Genomic DNA, 20,312 nt, shown 5'->3' on the forward strand with positions numbered 1-20,312 from the left:
AATCCAAATGAAGCTATGCACAGTGTCGCAACAGAAATAGCCTAAAAAATTAGTAAAAATTCGGCTATAGCCCCAGCAGATCAATAGACAAGTTCAGAAAATCCCAGAGTGCTTAGCGTCGCCTTGAACTATGGGAGTTTACAAATACGAAAGAAGCGGGTGACTTCCAAACTGTTCCGATTTCTCCCGTACCGGTCCATTGTTCACGACGTGTCAAGGTCAGCGAAAGCGAACTGTGAAGGATTATTTTCCGTTCGCCCGCTCACCAAGCGCCCAGGCTGCAATGCATGCGCGAACAGCACTGGGATTTTCTGAACTGGTCTATTGTCGCAAAGGAAAGCGCAAGGTATTTGCGGTGACAGGAGGAAGTGTTCCCTCTTGTTTTAACTTTCCTTTCCCCGGTTTGAGCTTGATGCTGATGACAGCCACCTTATCACAAAGGAGCCAAGACCTTGAATTCTATTGTGGAATACCTTGCCGACTGTGCCTTATCCGTCTCCCCTGTTAAGACCCTTGCCATAGCTTTCACCCGACCCTCATTCCAAAGGTATCTATTGTTCGTCAGTGGGGTCCCACTGGACTTTGTGCCTCATTGCAATACCTTGGCCTGACATTAGACAGAGGCATGACGTTGTCCCGGCATTGAAAACAATAGCCACCAATTCCAGGGGTTTTGCAAATGCTCTACGTTGCATTGCTGGATCTATAGAAGACTGTAGCAAGTACGTATGCGAGCGACGAGCTTTTAAATGTCAACCGAAATGCAGGATCAGAGGCCATTCAACATCTGCAAAGTTCTCGGCCCATGGAGTAACCCTGCATATCAATGCCGTACTTCGCGCTTTTCTTGCCTTTCTGAGGGCCACCGGCCTCCTTCAAGAACTGCAGAAATTTCCTTCCCAAGCAGCACACACTATTGGGCCCATATTGGCTGGTCATTGGCGATAAGGGTCCAATATGGGACCCGTTTCGCCAAGATTTCCCCCATATTAGCTGAAACTGGGCAATATGGGCCCCATATTGCCCGTGCACACATCGTATATTGACGTGGTACGTACCCGCGTGTTGCACACATGCCAGAGCAGCACGGTAAGATTGGCCGTTGAAGCGTGCGAAAAGCCAAATTCAGTATATCGCTACATCCAACAAGTTCCCGCAGGTGATATACTTGGTTTGAAACAGTCAACGTACGTGACGATCCCATTGTAACGCGGAACTCGGACAGCCCTGGATTCAAGTGCAACGATCTCGCATGCATAAAGAGCGAGTACCTATGCGACAATGAGGAGGACTTTGCGGAGGGATCTGACGAGGTAGACTGTCCTCTACCCGAATGCGAGAAAGAAAGACAACTCTGCAAACCAAAGCGCGAGTGCCTGAAAATTACGGACGTCTGCGACTTCGTCGTGGACCGCCCGGACGGCTCGGACGAGCAGTACTGCGAAAGTTACGAATGGGAAGGAGGCTTCAAGTGCGGAAACAACAAGTGTATTCGGAGCTCGTACAGATGTGACGGAGACGACGACTGTAAAGTCGGTACCGATGAAAAGGATTGCCCAATGCCTGAATGCGGGGAAGGCGAACAGCTGTGCGAAGAGAAGAAGAAATGTTTGCGGTCATCGGACATATGCGATGGTACAATCGATTGCCCAGACGTGTCTGATGAGTCTAACTGCGCAGTGTAAGGTCACGGTGGATATCTGCGGTCCATCTTTGCACATATTATATAATATATTCACAAATGACATAAGATGTCTATTCTCCTTTTTCTACTGCTAGCGTACTTATTTTTCGGCGCTCCTATGGTGCCACCATTTAAGCGAGCTGCGGCACGTAAATCTCGATAGGCGACACATCGAAGTTACAAGCTGTAGCAAGGAGAAGATGGCAAACTAGCTTTTCTTGCTTTTCTTTACAGAAATGCAAATAACATACCTTTAGCGCACCTTTGGGCCTCCGTGGAGCGTACTGAAGATGTGTCTTTTAGTTCCCGCGGTGCGCTGTCTCTCTGTCGTTTGTTTGTCTACTGCGCACCTTATTTTTGGCGGGCGGAGATTTAGCACATTAGCGGTTTCACACGATAAGCCACACACCTTTCCTTTGAAGCGGCCGACAACATGTTGCAGATCTTTGGTTTGGCGACTTCCGTTATTCTTGGAAGGTAATTGTTCACAACGGAACAGATCAAAGTGATGTCAAGTGCCAATGCCTCCTATATTAAGTTGACTATGCCTGTCAGCTCTCCTCCCCGACGCCGTCGCTGCCACACTGCGTTACGTGGTATCGTGTCGCCGCGGGGGCGCTGCATACGGAGGGTGGTTTTAACCGTCTACAAGGCAGAACATGTTTTCTTTTTTTCTTTTTACATGAGTGACACAGTTTCGGTGCAATGCAGGATGGGAAGCGTGGTTGGTAATTTGCATGTAACGAGTCATAAATCATAACAAGTGGCTAAGGTAACAGTTTCATTCTTGGATCTTTTACCTTACTGGCCAGCCAGTGAAAATTGGCGGGTACGAAACACTTGGAAGTAATGAACACCTGGCTCTAATGAGATGCTATGGCAGGTGTATGTTAGTACGCTAGAAGGCCGCGGTCGGTGTCATGGAATGTCTCATCATTTCATGAGAAGGTGCCAGTCGCATTTGTGTCTATGGCAACCTGCTGCACGTCCTCTGGGGAATTACCGATATAGTTCTTTTTTTTTTTTTTTTTTTGCTAAAGCTGGAAAGAATATGCGAAAGCGTACCGCCTGCAAACAACCTAAAACATTGGCGTGGATTTTTCAGATATTCCAAAAACCCGGAATCCAAATTGTAGGGCCCGCGTCTTAGGTTCACTCCAGCAAGTGTCTGTAGGACGCTCGGAACTGGTTCTGCGAAAACATGTTCTACGCTAAAATCAAGCTCTCACTTCCATCGGTTATATTGGCCTGACTGCGTACGAACAGTCCTCAAAATTACAATTACCACTTCTGGCTTCACCATAGTGTGGAAATCAACGCGAACAAATAAACGAAACTGTTGACAAAAGAGAGAACAACAAAATGTCAGGGGACCAAGGCAGAATTTTCCCCGTAATTTGCTATAATCTTGCAGTAGATTCCGATGACACCGAAGAGGATATTCGAGGTGCCGTCCGTAGACCGCGTCCCCTTGGTGGAGTAATGAGTTTCTACACCATTGGCTGCCACAACAGGGTCCCATCGAAAGATAAGATGCACTCGTGTAGGGACGCTGGTGACTATATCTTGCTATCTTGCATAGAAAGACGTAGGGCAGGTGAGGCAAGCAAGCGCTCGGAGAACAATGAACGACAAAAAAGGAAGTAGCGCGTGGCGATTAACTGACTTTCAATTGTAATTTTGTGGTGACTACTATGAGTGTCTCAACGGAGATACTTGAGAGAGATAACTCGATCCTTCAAATTAATGGTTAAAAATTGAAGCCATCACGGAAGGGTTTCGGTATTTCCCTCATTTATGCATGATGGTGGTGGTGGTAGCATGTGTACGGGGAGGGGGCATCCTGCATTGAACCCATCGGATGATACCATGACTTTGTTTAAGAGGAAAAGTATACGTCTACAATGGAACACATGGAATAATTATGAACCAACCTTTCGACTTCAGCGCTCGGAAACCAAGTGACTATTGTGAGTCAATTACGTAACTTAGGTATACAAGAAAAAGGTAACCGTGGTAACGATTATGGTAAGGGCGGTGTTGCTTCGGCTTTCGTAGTTCCCGACCAAGTTAGTAAATGTGGAATCTTACTTGGTATACAGTCCAATCCTAGTCAGCCTTTGGTAGTTATCACTATCACCACGAGGTCATAATAGTGAACTATTCAGACATCACCGGGAGCGTCCTACTGCACACTCAGATGCCACACCGCTGGATAATTAATACGGTGTAGTGCAAGACGACGGTTGACGGCGAAAGCGATAAGACAGGGCAACACAGATATGGTGACTAGGCGAACGACTGCAAGATAAGGCTTGTGTTGGTTCAGGGTCCGCTGGGAGTCGAGCTCCGAAATGAGCGTTACGGGTTCTCCTCAAACAGAAGAAGCTAACCGATGTGATCATGCGCGCATCCGCTAGGTGGGGGGGGGGGGGGGGGGGGTATGTGAAGACCACCCCTCAATTTCAGTCATCACATAGCGCTCAACTGATCTTATATACAGTGTATGTAGCGTGCTTTGCGAGGTTGTTCTATGAGTAACATTAACAAGTGCGTACGCCGTTTGCAGATAGGGGGTGCAAGGCTGGGAGCGCCGCTGCAGAACGCAAGCGGTATAGCACATCCAGCGCATATAGTAGCACATATAGTACATCCAGCGGACAAGAACCAGACGCGCATTGGCTCCATGACGACAACATGACCCAGCAGTGAGGGAACGCAAAATGGCCCGAAAGTTGATCGTCTACTGTGCGCAGGGCCGGCGTGAGAAATTACGGACCCCGGTATGATTCCGGATGAGTCCTACCCCCCCCCCCCCCCCCACACACACACACCCCTCACGTCTGTTGTGATGACGCGCGTGGCCCTTTCTTCGAGTTTTAGGTAAATTTCGTTCGGAAACTATTCCTAACTTTTAATGTCCACGACATAAAGAATTCGCATTATGTTATAGTGTATATAGAAAATATCAATCCATTCGACTAAATTCTCTGTCATCGTGAAAGAGTGCTCGTCGAAGTGAGCGAGCTAAAGCTTGCGTATTGTGAAATTACACATTCTACAACACTGATCATAAATCGCAACACCTGTTCAAATTTTAATTAAACTCTTACTGATATGTGGTAGTCACCACTTCTCCTGAATGTGAATCGATAAATTTTAGCATTCAAATATCTTGTATAGTATGTGTGAGTATATGCACAACTTTTTAATCTATATCTTTAAAAAAATGCAAGAAATAGCGTGCAGTTTTGACTTTGAAAAAAGCACTGTCATTGCGACGCTCCAAGAGGCTTGTATTGGGAGCCGCTCACTCGCATGGATTCGGGACTTCCTTGTTGATCGTATCTTGTTTGTGCGCTCCTCTTAAGGGAACACCGCACACTACACAGTTCTGCGAGGTATCCCTCAAGGGAGTGTGCTGAGCCCACTGCTGTTCAACGTCATCACGGCCGCTTTACCTGCTCAACTAAGTGAACATGTCAACATCACAATATACGCCGACGACCTCTGCATCTGGGCCTCCTCCACCCGTCGGGATGTAATCCAGCGTCGCTTGCAAGGTGCTCTGGGCACTATCGTATCTTACCTCTCCGACCGTTGTCTTTCTATCTCACCCAGCAAGACTGTTGCCATGGCATTCATCCGCCGATCCTTCCGCAAATTCCCCCTCCGCGTTCACGGCCAACAGCTCGCCTTCGTACGTCATCACAAACACCTGGGCATAACCATTGACAGGGAGCTGACTTGGTCCAAGCACGTCAAGGCCCTGTCTACCGCGGCGACTACCATCGTGAACGTCCTCCGCCGCATCTCTGGTTCCTCCTGGGGCCCATCATACCGTGACCTTCGCCAGGTGCATACCTCACTCGTCCTAGGGCTCCTGCGTTACAGCTTACCGGTATTGCACGGTATAAGTTCAACAACAGAGCGCGACCTTTTGAACATCCAGGCGCGAAGCCTTCGAGTGTGCCTTGGTGTCCCCAAAACAACCGACACCTTCCTGGTCTTGCCTGAGGCGAAGGAGACGCCAGCCCACGTCCTACGCGACATGGAGACCCTGCGCTCTTGTGCGCGGTACCGCGCACGACATGCTGCCCACTACCTACGGGACATTCACCTACTGTATGAAAACTCAGCTTTCGGGGCTGCTGTTTGCAGACTGGCACAGTCTCTTCCGCCCCCTCCGTCGCGTCTGCTATCTCCACCTTTGTGGACCCTCGTGCTGCCCCCGACGGACCTGCGTATTCCCGACATGTCCCGCAAAAACGACACTCCTGTCCTCGCCGCGCCAGTTTGCTCTTGACCATTTGAACTTGGTCCACGGTCAGCGTAAAGCAATTTTCACGGATGGCTCGGTTGTGTATGGTGCGTCGTCTGCAGCTTTCTACATGTCTCACAGCGACACTGCGCAGGCTTTCAAGCTGCCGCATGAAACTTCATCCACTGAAGCGGAACTAACAGCCATCTATGAAGCGCTCAACGCCATGTCCGGTTCACAGGCCGACTCGTGGTCAATCTTCACGGACAGCAAGTCAGCATTGGAGACCTTGGCATCGTACTGGTGCAGTGCTCTTTGCGATCTCCGCACACTTGTAATCGCCAGATACAACGAGCTCCTGGCTTCCGGCCACAGCGTACGGCTCCAGTGGGTACCTAGTCACGTCGGGCTGCCCGGAAGTACCCGTGCCGACATTGCTGTGAAACGTGCCCATACCACGGCTGCCTTGAGTCTCAGCATCCCGCTTTCAATGTCAGCCTGACTGCTCCAAATACATCGCTTGCGCTCTCGCTGTGTCCAAGATTTCATAGAACGTACCATCTCGCCCAATACATTTCTGCACTCCATCGACCCAAAAATGCAATACGTCCCTACCCCAAACGTCACGAGGAGGAAGGCGTCTGTTATCCACCGTCTGCGGTTAAGCGTGGCTCGAACGCCAACACGGCTCTTCCAACTCAACACGCTTGACACCCCTACATGTGCAGCCTGCTCTACCGAGGGCAACACTTCCCACCTACTCCTCCACTGTCGCCTGTTCGCCCCTCCCCGTGCCACTCTGATGGGGCGGCTAGCTGCCCTAGGGCTGAGGGAGGTTGCCATGGCAACGCTACTGGGCCCTCTGCAACGCCCCATTCAGTGGCGCGTCGGAAGGGAACTCGTACGCTTCCTTACTGACACAGGGCTCGCGCTGATCCTGTGACTGCGCCTCTCTTTTTTCGCTCTTTTCGTTTTGTCTTCCTTTTTCTTCTTTTTATTTTTCCTTTTTTGTAAGCGGGAATAGCAAGTCGGCTTCTGGAGCCAGGCTAACCTTTCCCCTCTTTCTTTGTTTTTTTTTGCTTGCAATAAACCTATATTCCCCGCACACATTGTTGAAACTGAGCTTCACCACACGCTCCCAGCCAACCACCATTACGAATGATGCCACCCTGAGTCGCCCCCTCCATTGCCAACAAATCATTGCACAGAATGAGATAATCCCATCGGAATCCCATGAAATAATCCCAACAGAAGTGTCCATCGGAAGAGGAGATGACCATAAGACCATCGAAAGATAAGATGCACTCGTGTAGGGACGCTGCTGACTATATCTTGCAAATAAAGCTTTTATAAACATAGGGCAGGTAAGGCAAGCGCGCACTCGGATAACAATGAACGATAAAAAAGGAAGTAGCACGTGGCGATTAACTGACTTTCAATTGTCATTTTATGGCGACGACTATGAGTGTCTCAACGGAGATGCTTGTGAGAGATAACTCGCACTCGATCCTTCAAATTAATGGTTAAAAATCGAAGCCATCACGGAAGGGTTTCGGTATTTCTCTCATGTATGGTGGTGGTGGTGGTGGTGGTGGTGGTAGCGTGTGTACGGGGAGGGGACATCCTGCATTGAACTCATCGGATGATACCATGACTTTATTTAAGAGGAAAAGTATACGTCTACAATGGAACACGTGGAATAATTATGAACAAACCTTTCGACTTCAGCGCTCGGAAACCAAGTGACTATTGTGAGTCAATTACGTAACTTAGATACAAGAAAAAGTAACGATTATGGTAAGGGCGGTGTTGCTTCAGCTTTCGTAGTTCCCGACCAAGTTCGTATGCTGCCTTCTGCATCCCACAGGATGGAGCTGAGCTCGGCTTCAAGATCCCTCTTATGTCATCTGCTGAGGCCGAGGCACTCGCACTACTGGCCGCTTTGAGACATGTCTGCTCGTGTGCGCCCAGGGCATGGTCGATCCTCACCGACAGTAAAGTGGCTCTGGAGGCGCTGGCGTCTTACTCTGCCGCAGTCATCAGTGACACGACACCACGATCATAGCCCCGCACTCTGAACTTGTCTCTCTGGGACACGAAGTGGTGTTCCAATGGATTCCGAGCCATGTCGGAATTCCAGGCAATGATCGTGCTGACGCACTTGCTCGACAAGCCCACGACGCTGAGCAACCAACTGCCTTTCCCCCTGCGCGCTCTATGTGCCAGCTGGAAATCCGCCGCTTCACTGCCAACCGCACACAGCTCTTTCAGCGAGAAGCTATACGAACCAATGCCTTCCTTAAATCCATTGACCCTTTAATGACATATGCTGTGCCTGGCCGCATCCCGCGAATCGAGGAATCATTGCTTCATCGGCTGCGGCTGAATGTGGCACGAACTCCTCTCCTCCTATTTCAGATGAATCAGCACCCATCACCTCTTTGTCCAACGTGCAACGTAGAAGCCGATGTGCCACACATCCTCATTGCCTGCCAGCGGTACGAAGATCACCGATCGAGTCTCCGGCGCCGCCTTGCTCATCGAGGCTACCGAGAGCTTTCCCTCGCGGTGCTACTTGGCCCTACCCAGCACGCTGAAGTCACGTCTGCGCTGACAGGATTCCTTAGTTCATGTCGCTTCAATGCAGCACTGAGACGGGACGAAGGGCGGTTAAGACAAGGAGACAAACGTATCTGCAAACTCACAACTGACAGGAATTTATTTGCGCAGACAAATTTAAACAATCACGAAGGAAAATAGGTGGCGCACTAGCTACACAAAATTCTAAGCCCCTAGTGTGGTCCACGTGGGCCCGCAAGGTCAACCCCACACTCCACGTTTAGAAACTCTTTTTCTAGGTCAGTCAACGCAAGGGACGGGGCACTGATACAATGTATCCCTTTTCTGTGAATACAGAAGGCTTCAATTATCTCGCGTACAGTCTTATCAGAGTTCTTGCACAAAACAGATGTTTTATCGAAGCATGGTATGCACTCGCAGTCCCTACAGTGCAGGCCAAGGTGGCCTGATGGGGTGTGGCGTATAGTCGATGCATGTTCCATAAGTCGGACGTTCAAGCACCGCCCCGACTGACCAATATAACACGCACCACAATCTAGAGGAATAGAATATATGGTGCCTAAGTCGCAGGCAACAAAAGGCTTGTTGTGGCGAATGCCACACCCCCGAGCATTACGCTCTTTATTAATGTGTGAGCAAAGACTTTGCAACTTGCGTGGAGCAGAGAATATAACCGGAATATCAAACCTGCCCGCAATTCTTTTTATATTGTGAGATACCCTATGTACATAGGGCATGACCACTGGCCTGGCAAGGGGCATGACAAATGTCCTTTTCGGAGTAGATCCCCTAAGCTGCTTTAGTAAACCCTCAGCCACATCTACTAGCACATTCTCAGGAAATCCTGCACATCTCAGTCTGGTTATTTGGGTCTCGAAGCTACTGTTCAACATGTGCTGGCACGATTTTACCAGAGCTGCACGCATTACTGATTTTGCCAAACCCCTCTTTACTAACTTGGAGTGAGCCGAAGCATATGGAAGGAGGCCTTTTTTGGACCTAGGGTTGTACTTATAGCAGATATGCTGTTGGGTCTTGTGGATACGAAGGTCCAAAAACTGTAACGTGTCGTTCTCGGGTTGTTCTAAGGTGAGTTCCAAACCCCCCATGCACATCCTGAATATTTCAATGAAAGCGACCAGATCTTTTTCATAGAACAGTAGAAAGTCATCTACATATCTACACACATGGTGGCGAGGCATACCTTTTAGTGTCTCCTCCATTAACTTGTCACACTTGCCCAGGAAAATTTCACAGAGAAGTGGGGAAACACATGAACCTATGGGTGTCCCTGATTTTTGGATAAAATACTTGCTTCCACTGTTGATCACCGTGGCCTTTAGGTAGCTGGCTAGAAGTTCCATGAGCGGTGCAACACTGATTCTAGCACTATTTTGGAACGAAACTGGCGAGGTCCCTTCGATGAGATCCTGGACAGCCAGAAGAAGCCCAGATAAAGGTATAGAATAAAAAAGGTCAACCACGTCTAAAGAAACAAAACACAAGTTCGGAGTTTGCTGCTGTTGCAGAAACTGAATGACCTCCTCGGAGTTCTTGACGAGATAGGGATCAGGTATGTAGAGCCCTTGTAGGTGACGTTGCAGAAACCGCGAAACACTTCTTTGCCATGACTTACGCTTAGTGATAATTGTCCGAAAGGGCATGTCAGGCTTGTGCGTCTTCGCCGTAAAAAAGGCTGAAAGGTATGGATCCTTCTGATCTGTAACCGCCTTGGCCAGTTTGTCGACACACACACACAAGACCCAACAGCATATCTGCTATAAGTACAACCCTAGGTCCAAAAAAGGCCTCCTTCCATATGCTTCGGCTCACTCCAAGTTAGTAAAGAGGGGTTTGGCAAAATCAGTAATGCGTGCAGCTCTGGTAAAATCGTGCCAGCACATGTTGAACAGTAGCTTCGAGACCCAAATAACCAGACTGAGATGTGCAGGATTTCCTGAGAATGTGCTAGTAGATGTGGCTGAGGTTTTACTAAAGCAGCTTAGGGGATCTACTCCGAAAAGGACATTTGTCATGCACCTTGCCAGGCCAGTGGTCATGCCCTATGTACATAGGGTATCTCACAATATAAAAAGAATTGCGGGCAGGTTTGATATTCCGGTTATATTCTCTGCTCCACGCAAGTTGCAAAGTCTTTGCTCACACATTAATAAAGAGCGTAATGTTCGGGGGTGTGGCATTCGCCACAACAAGCCTTTTGTTGCCTGCGACTTAGGCACCATATATTCTATTCCTCTAGATTGTGGTGCGTGTTATATTGGTCAGTCGGGGCGGTGCTTGAACGTCCGACTTATGGAACATGCATCGACTATACGCCACACCCCATCAGGCCACCTTGGCCTGCACTGTAGGGACTGCGAGTGCATACCATGCTTCGATAAAACATCTGTTTTGTGCAAGAACTCTGATAAGACTGTACGCGAGATAATTGAAGCCTTCTGTATTCACAGAAAAGGGACACATTTTATCAGTGTCCCGTCCCTTGCGTTGACTGACCTAGAAAAAGAGTTTCTAAACGTGGAGTGTGGGGTTGACCTTGCGGGCCCACGTGGACCACACTAGGGGCTTAGAATTTTGTGTAGCTAGTGCGCCACCTATTTTCCTTCGTGATTGTTTAAATTTGTCTGCGCAAATAAATTCCTGTCAGTTGTGAGTTTGCAGATACGTTTGTCTCCTTGTCTTAACCGCCCTTCGTCCCGTCTCAGTGCTGCATTGAAGCGACATGAACTATCACCAACTCCCCCTCTTCCTCCCTTTGATCACCTAGGATTCCTGAGGGAATCTAAACTCCTGGGCATTCTCTGATGCGTCCTATGCGCAACGATTAGTGACGGAGCTGTTTCTTCTGAATTTTTTCGTAATTTTCCCAGCTGTTTGTGTTTTCTTTTGTTTGCTTGAAAGCTTTAGGGAATGGCAAGCCCACACCGTGGCTAAATTTTCCCTTCTCTTTTTTACTTTGGATTAAACATATCCCCCCCCCCCCCCGACCAAGTTAGTAAATGTGAAATGTTACTTAGTATACAGTCCAATCCTAGTCAGCCATTGGTAATTATCACTATCACCACGAGGTCATAATTGTGAACTATTCAGACATCAGCCGGAGCGTCCTACTGCACACTCAGATGCCACACTGCAGAAATAAACTAGAAAAGAAATAAACAGATGCCACACTGCTGAATCACCGATGCGGTGTAGTGCCAGACGACGGTTGACGACGAAAGCGAGCGATAAGACAGGGCAACATTGATACGGTGACTAGGCGACCGACTGCAGTATACGCCGTCGTGTTGGTTCTGTGCCAGCTGACGGTCGAGCTCCGAACTGAGCGTTACGACTTGTCCTCAAACAGAAGAAGCTAACCGATGTGATCATGCGCGCATCCGGGGGGCGGGGGGGGGAACTATGTGAAGATTACCCCTCAATTTCAGTCATCACATAGCGCTCAACTGACCTTATATACAGTGTATGTAGCGTGCTTTGCGAGATTGGGCTATGAATAACATTAACAAATGCGTACGCCGTCTGCAGATAGGGGGGTGCAAGGCTGGTAGCGCCGCTGCAGAACGCAAGCGGTATAGCACATCCAGCGCATATAGTAGCACATATTGTACATCCAGCGGACAAGCAATTGACCAGAAGCAACTGACCAGACGCGCATTGGCTCCATGACGACAACATGACCCAGCAGTGAGGGACCCAGCATGACCAGACAGAGGAAAATATGGCGGTTTTCGTGCTGTTGGAAATACATGGGGTGAGAATTTGCTTGGTTTCTTCTTTTTTTTTCGACAAGATGATACCGTTTAGAATGCATATGGATGAAATTTCGGGCTACTATCAGTCTGAGAGTCTGAAGCGCAAGAAACGACATCTTTCATGTTTCGACGCGATGGAAATGTTGCTCAGTTCACTCTCTAAATTCCCTTATGTGGTAGCAGAGCATTAGGTTGCCGTAGCAGAGAATAGAGTTTACTATGGCTTGGTAAGAATAATAATTTTACTGATTTCGGAAGTATATAACGATACCTCACAATGATGCCACATCGTTTTGTCACTTTGCCGTAAGTGATATCCACGTACACATCCCAAAATAAATTGGCTGAAACCAACACCAAAGACAAACAAAATTCACACGTTCGATATGCCGATTTTCTAATACGACGCCCACAGGACAGGGTACGGGTTCGTTTTTTGCTCTGTATAGTACTGCTTTTGACTTTTCAGTGCTTCTTATGACTGTTTGCAGTAAAAACAGGGAAACATCCCACATCATCATCATCACCCATTCATCTATGCTGTTGTTGTTGTTGCAGTAAAAAGATCCAATCCAACATTGTGCAACTATACTCTACGTAACCCTTGTAGGATCGCGCAGAACATTGAATAAAGCCACATCATGATAACAGATGTTAGTTGAAACTCCCCGGATGATATACTTTCATTCAAAAGTTTGCTATGGAAATCGCCACCAAGGTACATTGGATATGTAGGCAATGAGGAAATTAGGAAATGACTTGTCTCCGTCTCGCTTGGTGTGATAGGACATCGAGTCTCCGTCGTGGGGACCTCGTGCTGGCTTGCCAAGCTCAAGATCGCGGGTTCGATCTCGGCCGAGGGCGGTAGCAATGTGGGGGAGGGTAAACATTGCTTCCAGCACCGTCTGTCGGATATTTCCGGCGCACATCAAAAGAACCCCAGGTGGTCCAAATTATCCGCAGTCCTACCCTGCGGCACGTTCAACATGTCGCCACACTGCGCAGTAATATATCTTACGTGTAACATCATGGTACCATTTCATGGTACCTGGAGGTTAGTCACTCGCGACATGGCAACATAGACGAGGTGTTGCCGTTGTGACTTGCTATAGGGGTCTGCTATACGCTCCACCTTTGTGGACCCTCGTGCTGCCCCCGACGGACCTGCATATTCCCGACATGTCCCGCAAAAACGACACTCCTGTCCTCGCTGCGCGCCAGTTTGCTCTTGACCATTTGAACTCGGTCCACGGTCAGCGTAAAGCAATTTTCACGGAGGCTCGGTTACGTATGGCGCGTCGTCTGCAGCTTTCTTCATGCCTCACAGCGACACTGCGCAGGCTTTCAAGCTGCCGCATGAAACTTCATCCACTGACCCGGGACTTACAGCCATCTATGAAGCGCTCAACGCCATATCCGATTCACATGCCGACTCGTGGTCCATCTTCACGGACAGCAAGTCAGCATTGGAGACCTTGGCATCGTACCGGTGCACTGCTATTTGCGATCCCCGCACGCTTGTAATCGCCAGATACAACGAGCTCCTGGCTTCCGGCCACAGCGTACGGCTAGGCTACCGAGAGCTTTCCCTCGCGGTGCTACTTGGCCCTACGCAGCACGCTGAAGTCACATTTGCGCTGACACGATTCCTTCGGGAATTTAAACTCCTGGGCATTCTGTGATGCGTCCTATGCGCAACGATTAGTGACGGAGCTGTTTCTTCTGATTTTTTTCGTAATTTTCCCAGCTGTTTGTGTTTTCTTTTGTTTGCTTGAAAGCTTTAGGGAATGGCAAGCCCACACCGTGGCTAACTTTTCCCTTCTCTTTTTTACTTTGGATTAAACATATCCCCCCCCCCCCGACCAAGTTAGTAAATGTGAAATCTTACTTGGTATACAGTCCAATCCTAGTCATCCATTGGTAATTACCTCTATCACCACGAGGTCATAATGGTGAACTATTCAGATATCGCCCGGAGCGTCCTACTGCACACTCAGATGCAACACAAAGGACGAGGGTTGACGACGAAAACGAGCGATAAGACAGGACACTATTGATACGGTGACTAGGCGACCGATTGCAATACTGTAGAAGTGTTTTTTTCCGCGCGGAAAATATTTTCGCGTTTTCGAGCAGAGCTGCTTTGAGGATTGATTCGCGAGAACCTAAATTCGCGACACAGGTTTCCGGGAGTGCTTTGCTCTTGCATATCGTGCCGCCGTCAATACTCGGGCATATTTCGACACGTACTAACACATCCGTTGTTCACGTGGATTGCGGCATTCTAGGTCTATTCCTTTCTTCTCCTCACAGAGATAGGAGGAAATGTCCTGTCAAATGGCCTTTAGGGACCCTGTAGGAGGCCATAGTACTGGCCGTGTGCAAGTTAGCCATTTTATTTTAGCAGTTCTTATTAATTATCACTCGGGGCACTGACCAGTTCGGTTGAAATGTGGTACTATCATTCAAGCTGGTTTTGAGAATGCGGGGAAAGGCATGTTCTGGCTTCGTGGTATAGTGGTATATTGCATGTATAGTGCTGACCGTTTATAGGAGTAACAAAAGCGTGATGAATTTTCATTTCTTTTCATCCAGCCTGATGGGATAAAACAATCTTCTGCGCTTGCTTAAACTGCCTATGCTACATGGAGTAGAAAGTATCAGGTAGTCGCGGTATAGCGTCGAACGCCTAACGATTTTCGCCCTCATATGGCCAGAGTTATTCGCGGGAACTTAAATTCGCGATTTTGGAGGTGTGCGCGAAAAACGCGAAAAATAATTCCGCGCGAAAAAAACCACTTCTACAGTATACGGTTTCGTGTTTGTTCTGTGTCCGCTGAGGGTCGAGCTCCGAACTGAGCGTTACGGGTTCTCCTCATACGGAAGAAGCTAAACGATGTGATCATGCGCGCATCCGGGGCGGTGGGGGGGTGGGGTGGACCTATGTGCAGACCACCCCTCAGTTTCAGTCATCACATAGCGCTCAACTGACCGTGTACAGTGTATGTAGCGTGCTTTGCGAGATTGGGCTATAAGTAACATTAACAAGTGCGTATGCCGTTTGCAGATAGGGGGTGCAACGTAGAAGCCGACACCTTCTTGGTCTTGGCTGAGGCGAAGGAGAGGCCAGCCCACGTCCTACGCGACATGGAGACCCTGTGCTCTTGTGCGCGGTACCGCACACGACATGCTGCCCACAACCTACGGGACATTCACCTACTGTATGAAAACTCAGCTGTCGGGGCTGCTGTTTGCAGACTGGCACAGTCTCTTCCGCCCCCTCCGTCGCGCCTGCTATACGCTCCACCTTTTTGAACCCTCGTGCTTCCTCCGACGAACCTGCATATTCCCAACATGTCCCGCAAAAACGACACTCCTGTCCTCGCCGCGCCAGCTTGCTCTTGACCATTTGAACTCGGTCCACGTTCAGCGTAAAGCAATTTTCACGGATGGCTCGGCTGTGTATGGCGTGTCGTCTGCAGCTTTCTTCATGCCTCACAGCGACACTGCGCAGGCTTTCAAGCTGCCGCATGAAACTTAATCCACTGACTCGGGACTGACAGCCATCTATGAAGCGCTCAACGCCATATCCGATTCACAGGCCGACTCGTGGTCCATCTTCACGGACAGCAAGTCAGCATTGGAGACCTTGGCATCGTACCGGTGCAGTGCTATTTGCGATCTCCGCACGCTTGTAATGGCCAGATACAACGAGCTCCTGGCTTCCGGCCACAGCGTACGGCTAGGCTACCGAGTGCTTTCCCTCGCGGTGCTACTTGGCCCTATGCAGCACGCTGAAGTCACGTCTGCGATGACACGATTCCTTCGGGAAACTGAACTCCTGGGCATTCTCTGATGCGTCCTATGCGCAACGATTAGTGACGGAGCTGTTTCTTCTGAATTTTTTCGTAATTTTCCCAGCTGTTTGTGTTTTCTTTTGTTTGCTTGAAAGCTCTAGGGGATAGCAAGCCCACACCGTGGCTAACCTTTCCATTCTCTGTTTTACTTTGGAATAAACATATCCCCCCCCCCCCCCGACCAAGTTAGTAAATGTGAAATCTTACTTGGTATACAGTCCAATCCTAGTCATCCATTGGTAATTACCTCTATCACCACGAGGTCATAATGGTGAACTATTCAGATATCGCCCGGAGCGTCCTACTGCACACTCAGATGCAACACAAAGGACGAGGGTTGACGACGAAAACGAGCGATAAGACAGGACAATATTGATACGGTGACTAGGCGACCGATTGCAATATATACGGTTTCGTGTTTGTTCTGTGTCCGCTGAGGGTCGAGCTCCGAACTGAGCGTTACGGGTTCTCCTCATACGGAAGAAGCTAAACGATGTGATCATGCGCGCATCCGAGGGGGTGGGGGGGTGGACCTATGTGCAGACCACCCCTCAGTTTCAGTCATCACATAGCGCTCAACTGACCGTGTACAGTGTATGTAGCGTGCTTTGCGAGATTGGGCTATAAGTAACATTAACAAGTGCGTATGCCGTTTGCAGATAGGGGGTGCAACGTAGAAGCCGACACCTTCTTGGTCTTGGCTGAGGCGAAGGAGAGGCCAGCCCACGTCCTACGCGACATGGAGACCCTGTGCTCTTGTGCGCGGTACCGCACACGACATGCTGCCCACAACCTACGGGACATTCACCTACTGTATGAAAACTCAGCTGTCGGGGCTGCTGTTTGCAGACTGGCACAGTCTCTTCCGCCCCCTCCGTCGCGCCTGCTATACGCTCCACCTTTTTGGACCCTCGTGCTTCCTCCGACGAACCTGCATATTCCCAACATGTCCCACAAAAACGACACTCCTGTCCTCGCCGCGCCAGCTTGCTCTTGACCATTTGAACTCGGTCCACGGTCAGCGTAAAGCAATTTTCACGGATGGCTCGGTTGTGTATGGTGCGTCGTCTGCAGCTTTCTACATGTCTCACAGCGACACTGCGCAGGCTTTCAAGCTGCCGCATGAAACTTCATCCACTGAAGCGGAACTAACAGCCATTTATGAAGCGCTCAACGCCATATGCGGTTCACAGGCCGACTCGTGGTCCATCTTCACGGACAGCAAGTCAGCATTGGAGACTTTGGCATCGTACTGGTGCAGTGCTCTTTGGGATCTCCGCACGCTTGTAATCGCCAGATACAACGAGCTCCTGGCTTCCGGCCACAGCGTACGGCTCCAGTGGGTACCCAGTCACGTCGCGCTGCCCCGTGCCGACATTGCTGCGAAACGTGCCCATACCACGGCTGCCTTGAGACTCAGCATCCTGCTTTCAATGTCAGCCTGCCTGCTCCAAATACATCGCTTGCGCTCTCGCTGTGTCCAAGATTTCATAGAACGTGCCATCTCGCCCAATACATTTCTGCACTCCATCGACCCAAAAATGCAATGCGTCCCTACCCCAAACGTCACGAGGAGGAAGGCGTCTGTTATCCACCGTGTGCGGTTAAGCGTGGCTCGAACGCCAACACGGCTCTTCCAACTCAACACGCTTGACACCCCTACATGTGCAGCCTGCTCTACCGAGGGCAACACTTCCCACCTACTCCTCCACTGTCGCCTGTTCGCCGCTCCCCGTGCCACCCTGATGGAACGGCTAGCTGCCCTAGGGCTGAGGGAGGTCTCTCTGGCAACGCTACTGGGCCCTCTGCAACGCCCCTTTCAGTGGCGCGTCGGAAGGGAACTCGTACGCTTCCTTACTGACACAGGGCTCGCGCTGATCCTGTGACTGCACCTCTCTTTTTTCGCTCTTTTCGTTTTGTCTTTCTTTTTCTTCTTTTTATTTTTCCTTTTTTGTAAGCGGGAATAGCAAGTCGGCTTCTGGAGCCAGGCTAACCTTTCCCCTCTTTCTTTGTTTTTTTTTTGCTTGCAATAAACCTATATTCCCCGCACACATTGTTGAAACTGAGCTTCACCACACGCTCCCAGCCAACCACCATTACGAATGATGCCACCCTGAGTCGCCCCCTCCATTGCCAACAAATCATTGCACAGAATGAGATAATCCCACGGGAATCCCATGAGATAATCCCAACAGAAGTGTCCATCGGAAGAGAAGATGACCATAAGACCATCGGAAGATAAGATGCACTCGTGTAGGGACGCTGCTGACTATATCTTGCAGATAAAGCTTTTATAAACATAGAGCAGGTAAGGCAAGCACGCACTCGGATAACAATGAACGATAAAAAAGGAAGTACCACGTAGCGATTAACTGACTTTCAATTGTCATTTTATGGCGACGACTACGAGTGTCTCAACGGAGATGCTTGTGAGAGATAACTCGCACTCGATCCTTCAAATTAATGGTTAAAAATCGAAGCCATCACGGAAGGGTTTCGGTATTTCTCTCATGTATGGTGGTGGTGGTGGTGGTGGTAGCGTGTGTACGGGGAGGGGACATCCTGCATTGAACTCATCGGATGATACCATGACTTTATTTAAGAGGAAAAGTATACGTCTACAATGGAACACATGGAATAATTATGAACCAACCTTTCGACTTCAGCGCTCGGAAACCAAGTGACTATTGTGAATCAATTACGTAACTTAGATACAAGAAAAAGTAACTGGTAAGGGCGGTGTTGCTTCAGCTTTCGTAGTTCCCGACCAAGTTCGTCTGCTGCCTTCTGCATCCCAGAGGATGGAGCTGAGCACGGCTTCAAACTCCCTCTTATGTCATCTGCTGAGGCCGAGGCATTAGCACTACTGGCCGCTTTAAGACATGTCTCCTCGTGTGCGCCCAGGGCCTGGTCTATCCTCACCGACAATAAAGTGGCTCTGGAGGCGCTGGCGTCTTACTCTGCCGCAGTCATCAGTGACACGACACCACGATCATAGCCTCACTCTGAACTTGTCTCACTGGGACACGAAGTGGTGTTCCAATGGATTCCGAGCCATGTCGGAATTTCAGGCAATGATCGTGCTGACGCTCTTGCTCGGCAAGCCCACGACGCTGAGCAACCAACTGCCTTTCCCCTTGCGCGCTCTATGTGCCAGCTGGAAATCGGCCGCTTCACCGCCAACCGCACACAGCTCTTTCAGCGAGAAGCTATACGAACCAATGCCTTCCTTAAATCCATTGACCCTTTAATGACATATGCTGTGCCTGGCCGCATCCCGCGAATCGAGGAATCATTGCTTCATCGGTTGCGGCTGAATGTGGCACGAACTCCTCTCCTCCTATTTCAGATGAATCAGCACCCATCACCTCTTTGCCCAACGTGCAACGTAGAAGCCGATGTGCCACACATCCTCATTGCCTGCCAGCGGTACGAAGATCACCGATCGAGTCTCCGGCGCCGCCTTGCTCATCTAGGCTACCGAGAGCTTTCCCTCGCGGTGCTACTTGGCCCTACCCAGCACGCTAAAGTCACGTCTGCGCTGACAGGATTCCTTAGGGAATCTAAACTCCTGGGCATTCTCTGATGCGTCCTATGCGCAACGATTAGTGACGGAGCTGTTTCTTCCGAATTTTTTCGTAATTTTCCCAGCTGTTTGTGTTTTCTTTTGTTTGCTTGAAAGCTTTAGGGAATGGCAAGCCCACAGCGTGGCTAAATTTTCCCTTCTCTTTTTTACTTTGGATTAAACATATCCCCCCCGACCAAGTTAGTAAATGTGAAATGTTACTTAGTATACAGTCCAATCCTAGTCAGCCATTGGTAATTATCACTATCACCACGAGGTCATAATTGTGAACTATTCAGACATCTTCCGGAGCGTCCTACTGCACACTCAGATGCCACACTGCAGAAATAAACTAGAAAAGAAATAAACAGATGCCACACTGCTGAATCACCGATGCGGTGTAGTGCCAGACGACGGTTGACGACGAAAGCGAGCGATAAGACAGGGCAACATTGATACGGTGACTAGGCGACCGACTGCAGTATACGCCGTCGTGTTGGTTCTGTGCCAGCTGAGGGTCGAGCTCCGAACTGAGCGTTACGACTTCTCCTCAAACAGAAGAAGCTAACCGATGTGATCATGCGCGCAT

The 20,312-nt window shown here is 49.4% G+C and overlaps 1 protein-coding gene across 6 annotated transcripts in view; it reads left to right on the forward strand.

Annotated features, from left to right (window-relative positions):
• Nucleotides 1-18,508, forward strand: part of LOC135366559 (uncharacterized) — a 72,804-nt gene extending 54,296 nt beyond the window's left edge. For 4 of the 6 annotated variants that reach the window (XM_064599308.1, XM_064599309.1, XM_064599312.1 and 1 more), the window contains one exon: nucleotides 15,369-18,508. In XM_064599308.1, coding sequence (XP_064455378.1) covers nucleotides 16,938-18,044 — 1,107 coding nt within the window. In that variant the 5' untranslated portion in view covers nucleotides 15,369-16,937 and the 3' untranslated portion in view covers nucleotides 18,045-18,508. Of the gene's footprint in view, nucleotides 1-11,593; nucleotides 12,301-15,368 lie in introns of those variants that run through there. The other 2 variants (XM_064599311.1, XM_064599313.1) reach the window with 2 other exon arrangements.
• The last annotated feature ends 1,804 nt before the right edge of the window (nucleotides 18,509-20,312 follow it).

This window comes from Ornithodoros turicata, chromosome 8, assembly GCF_037126465.1.
Source record: "Ornithodoros turicata isolate Travis chromosome 8, ASM3712646v1, whole genome shotgun sequence".
Taxonomy (NCBI): domain Eukaryota; kingdom Metazoa; phylum Arthropoda; class Arachnida; order Ixodida; family Argasidae; genus Ornithodoros; species Ornithodoros turicata.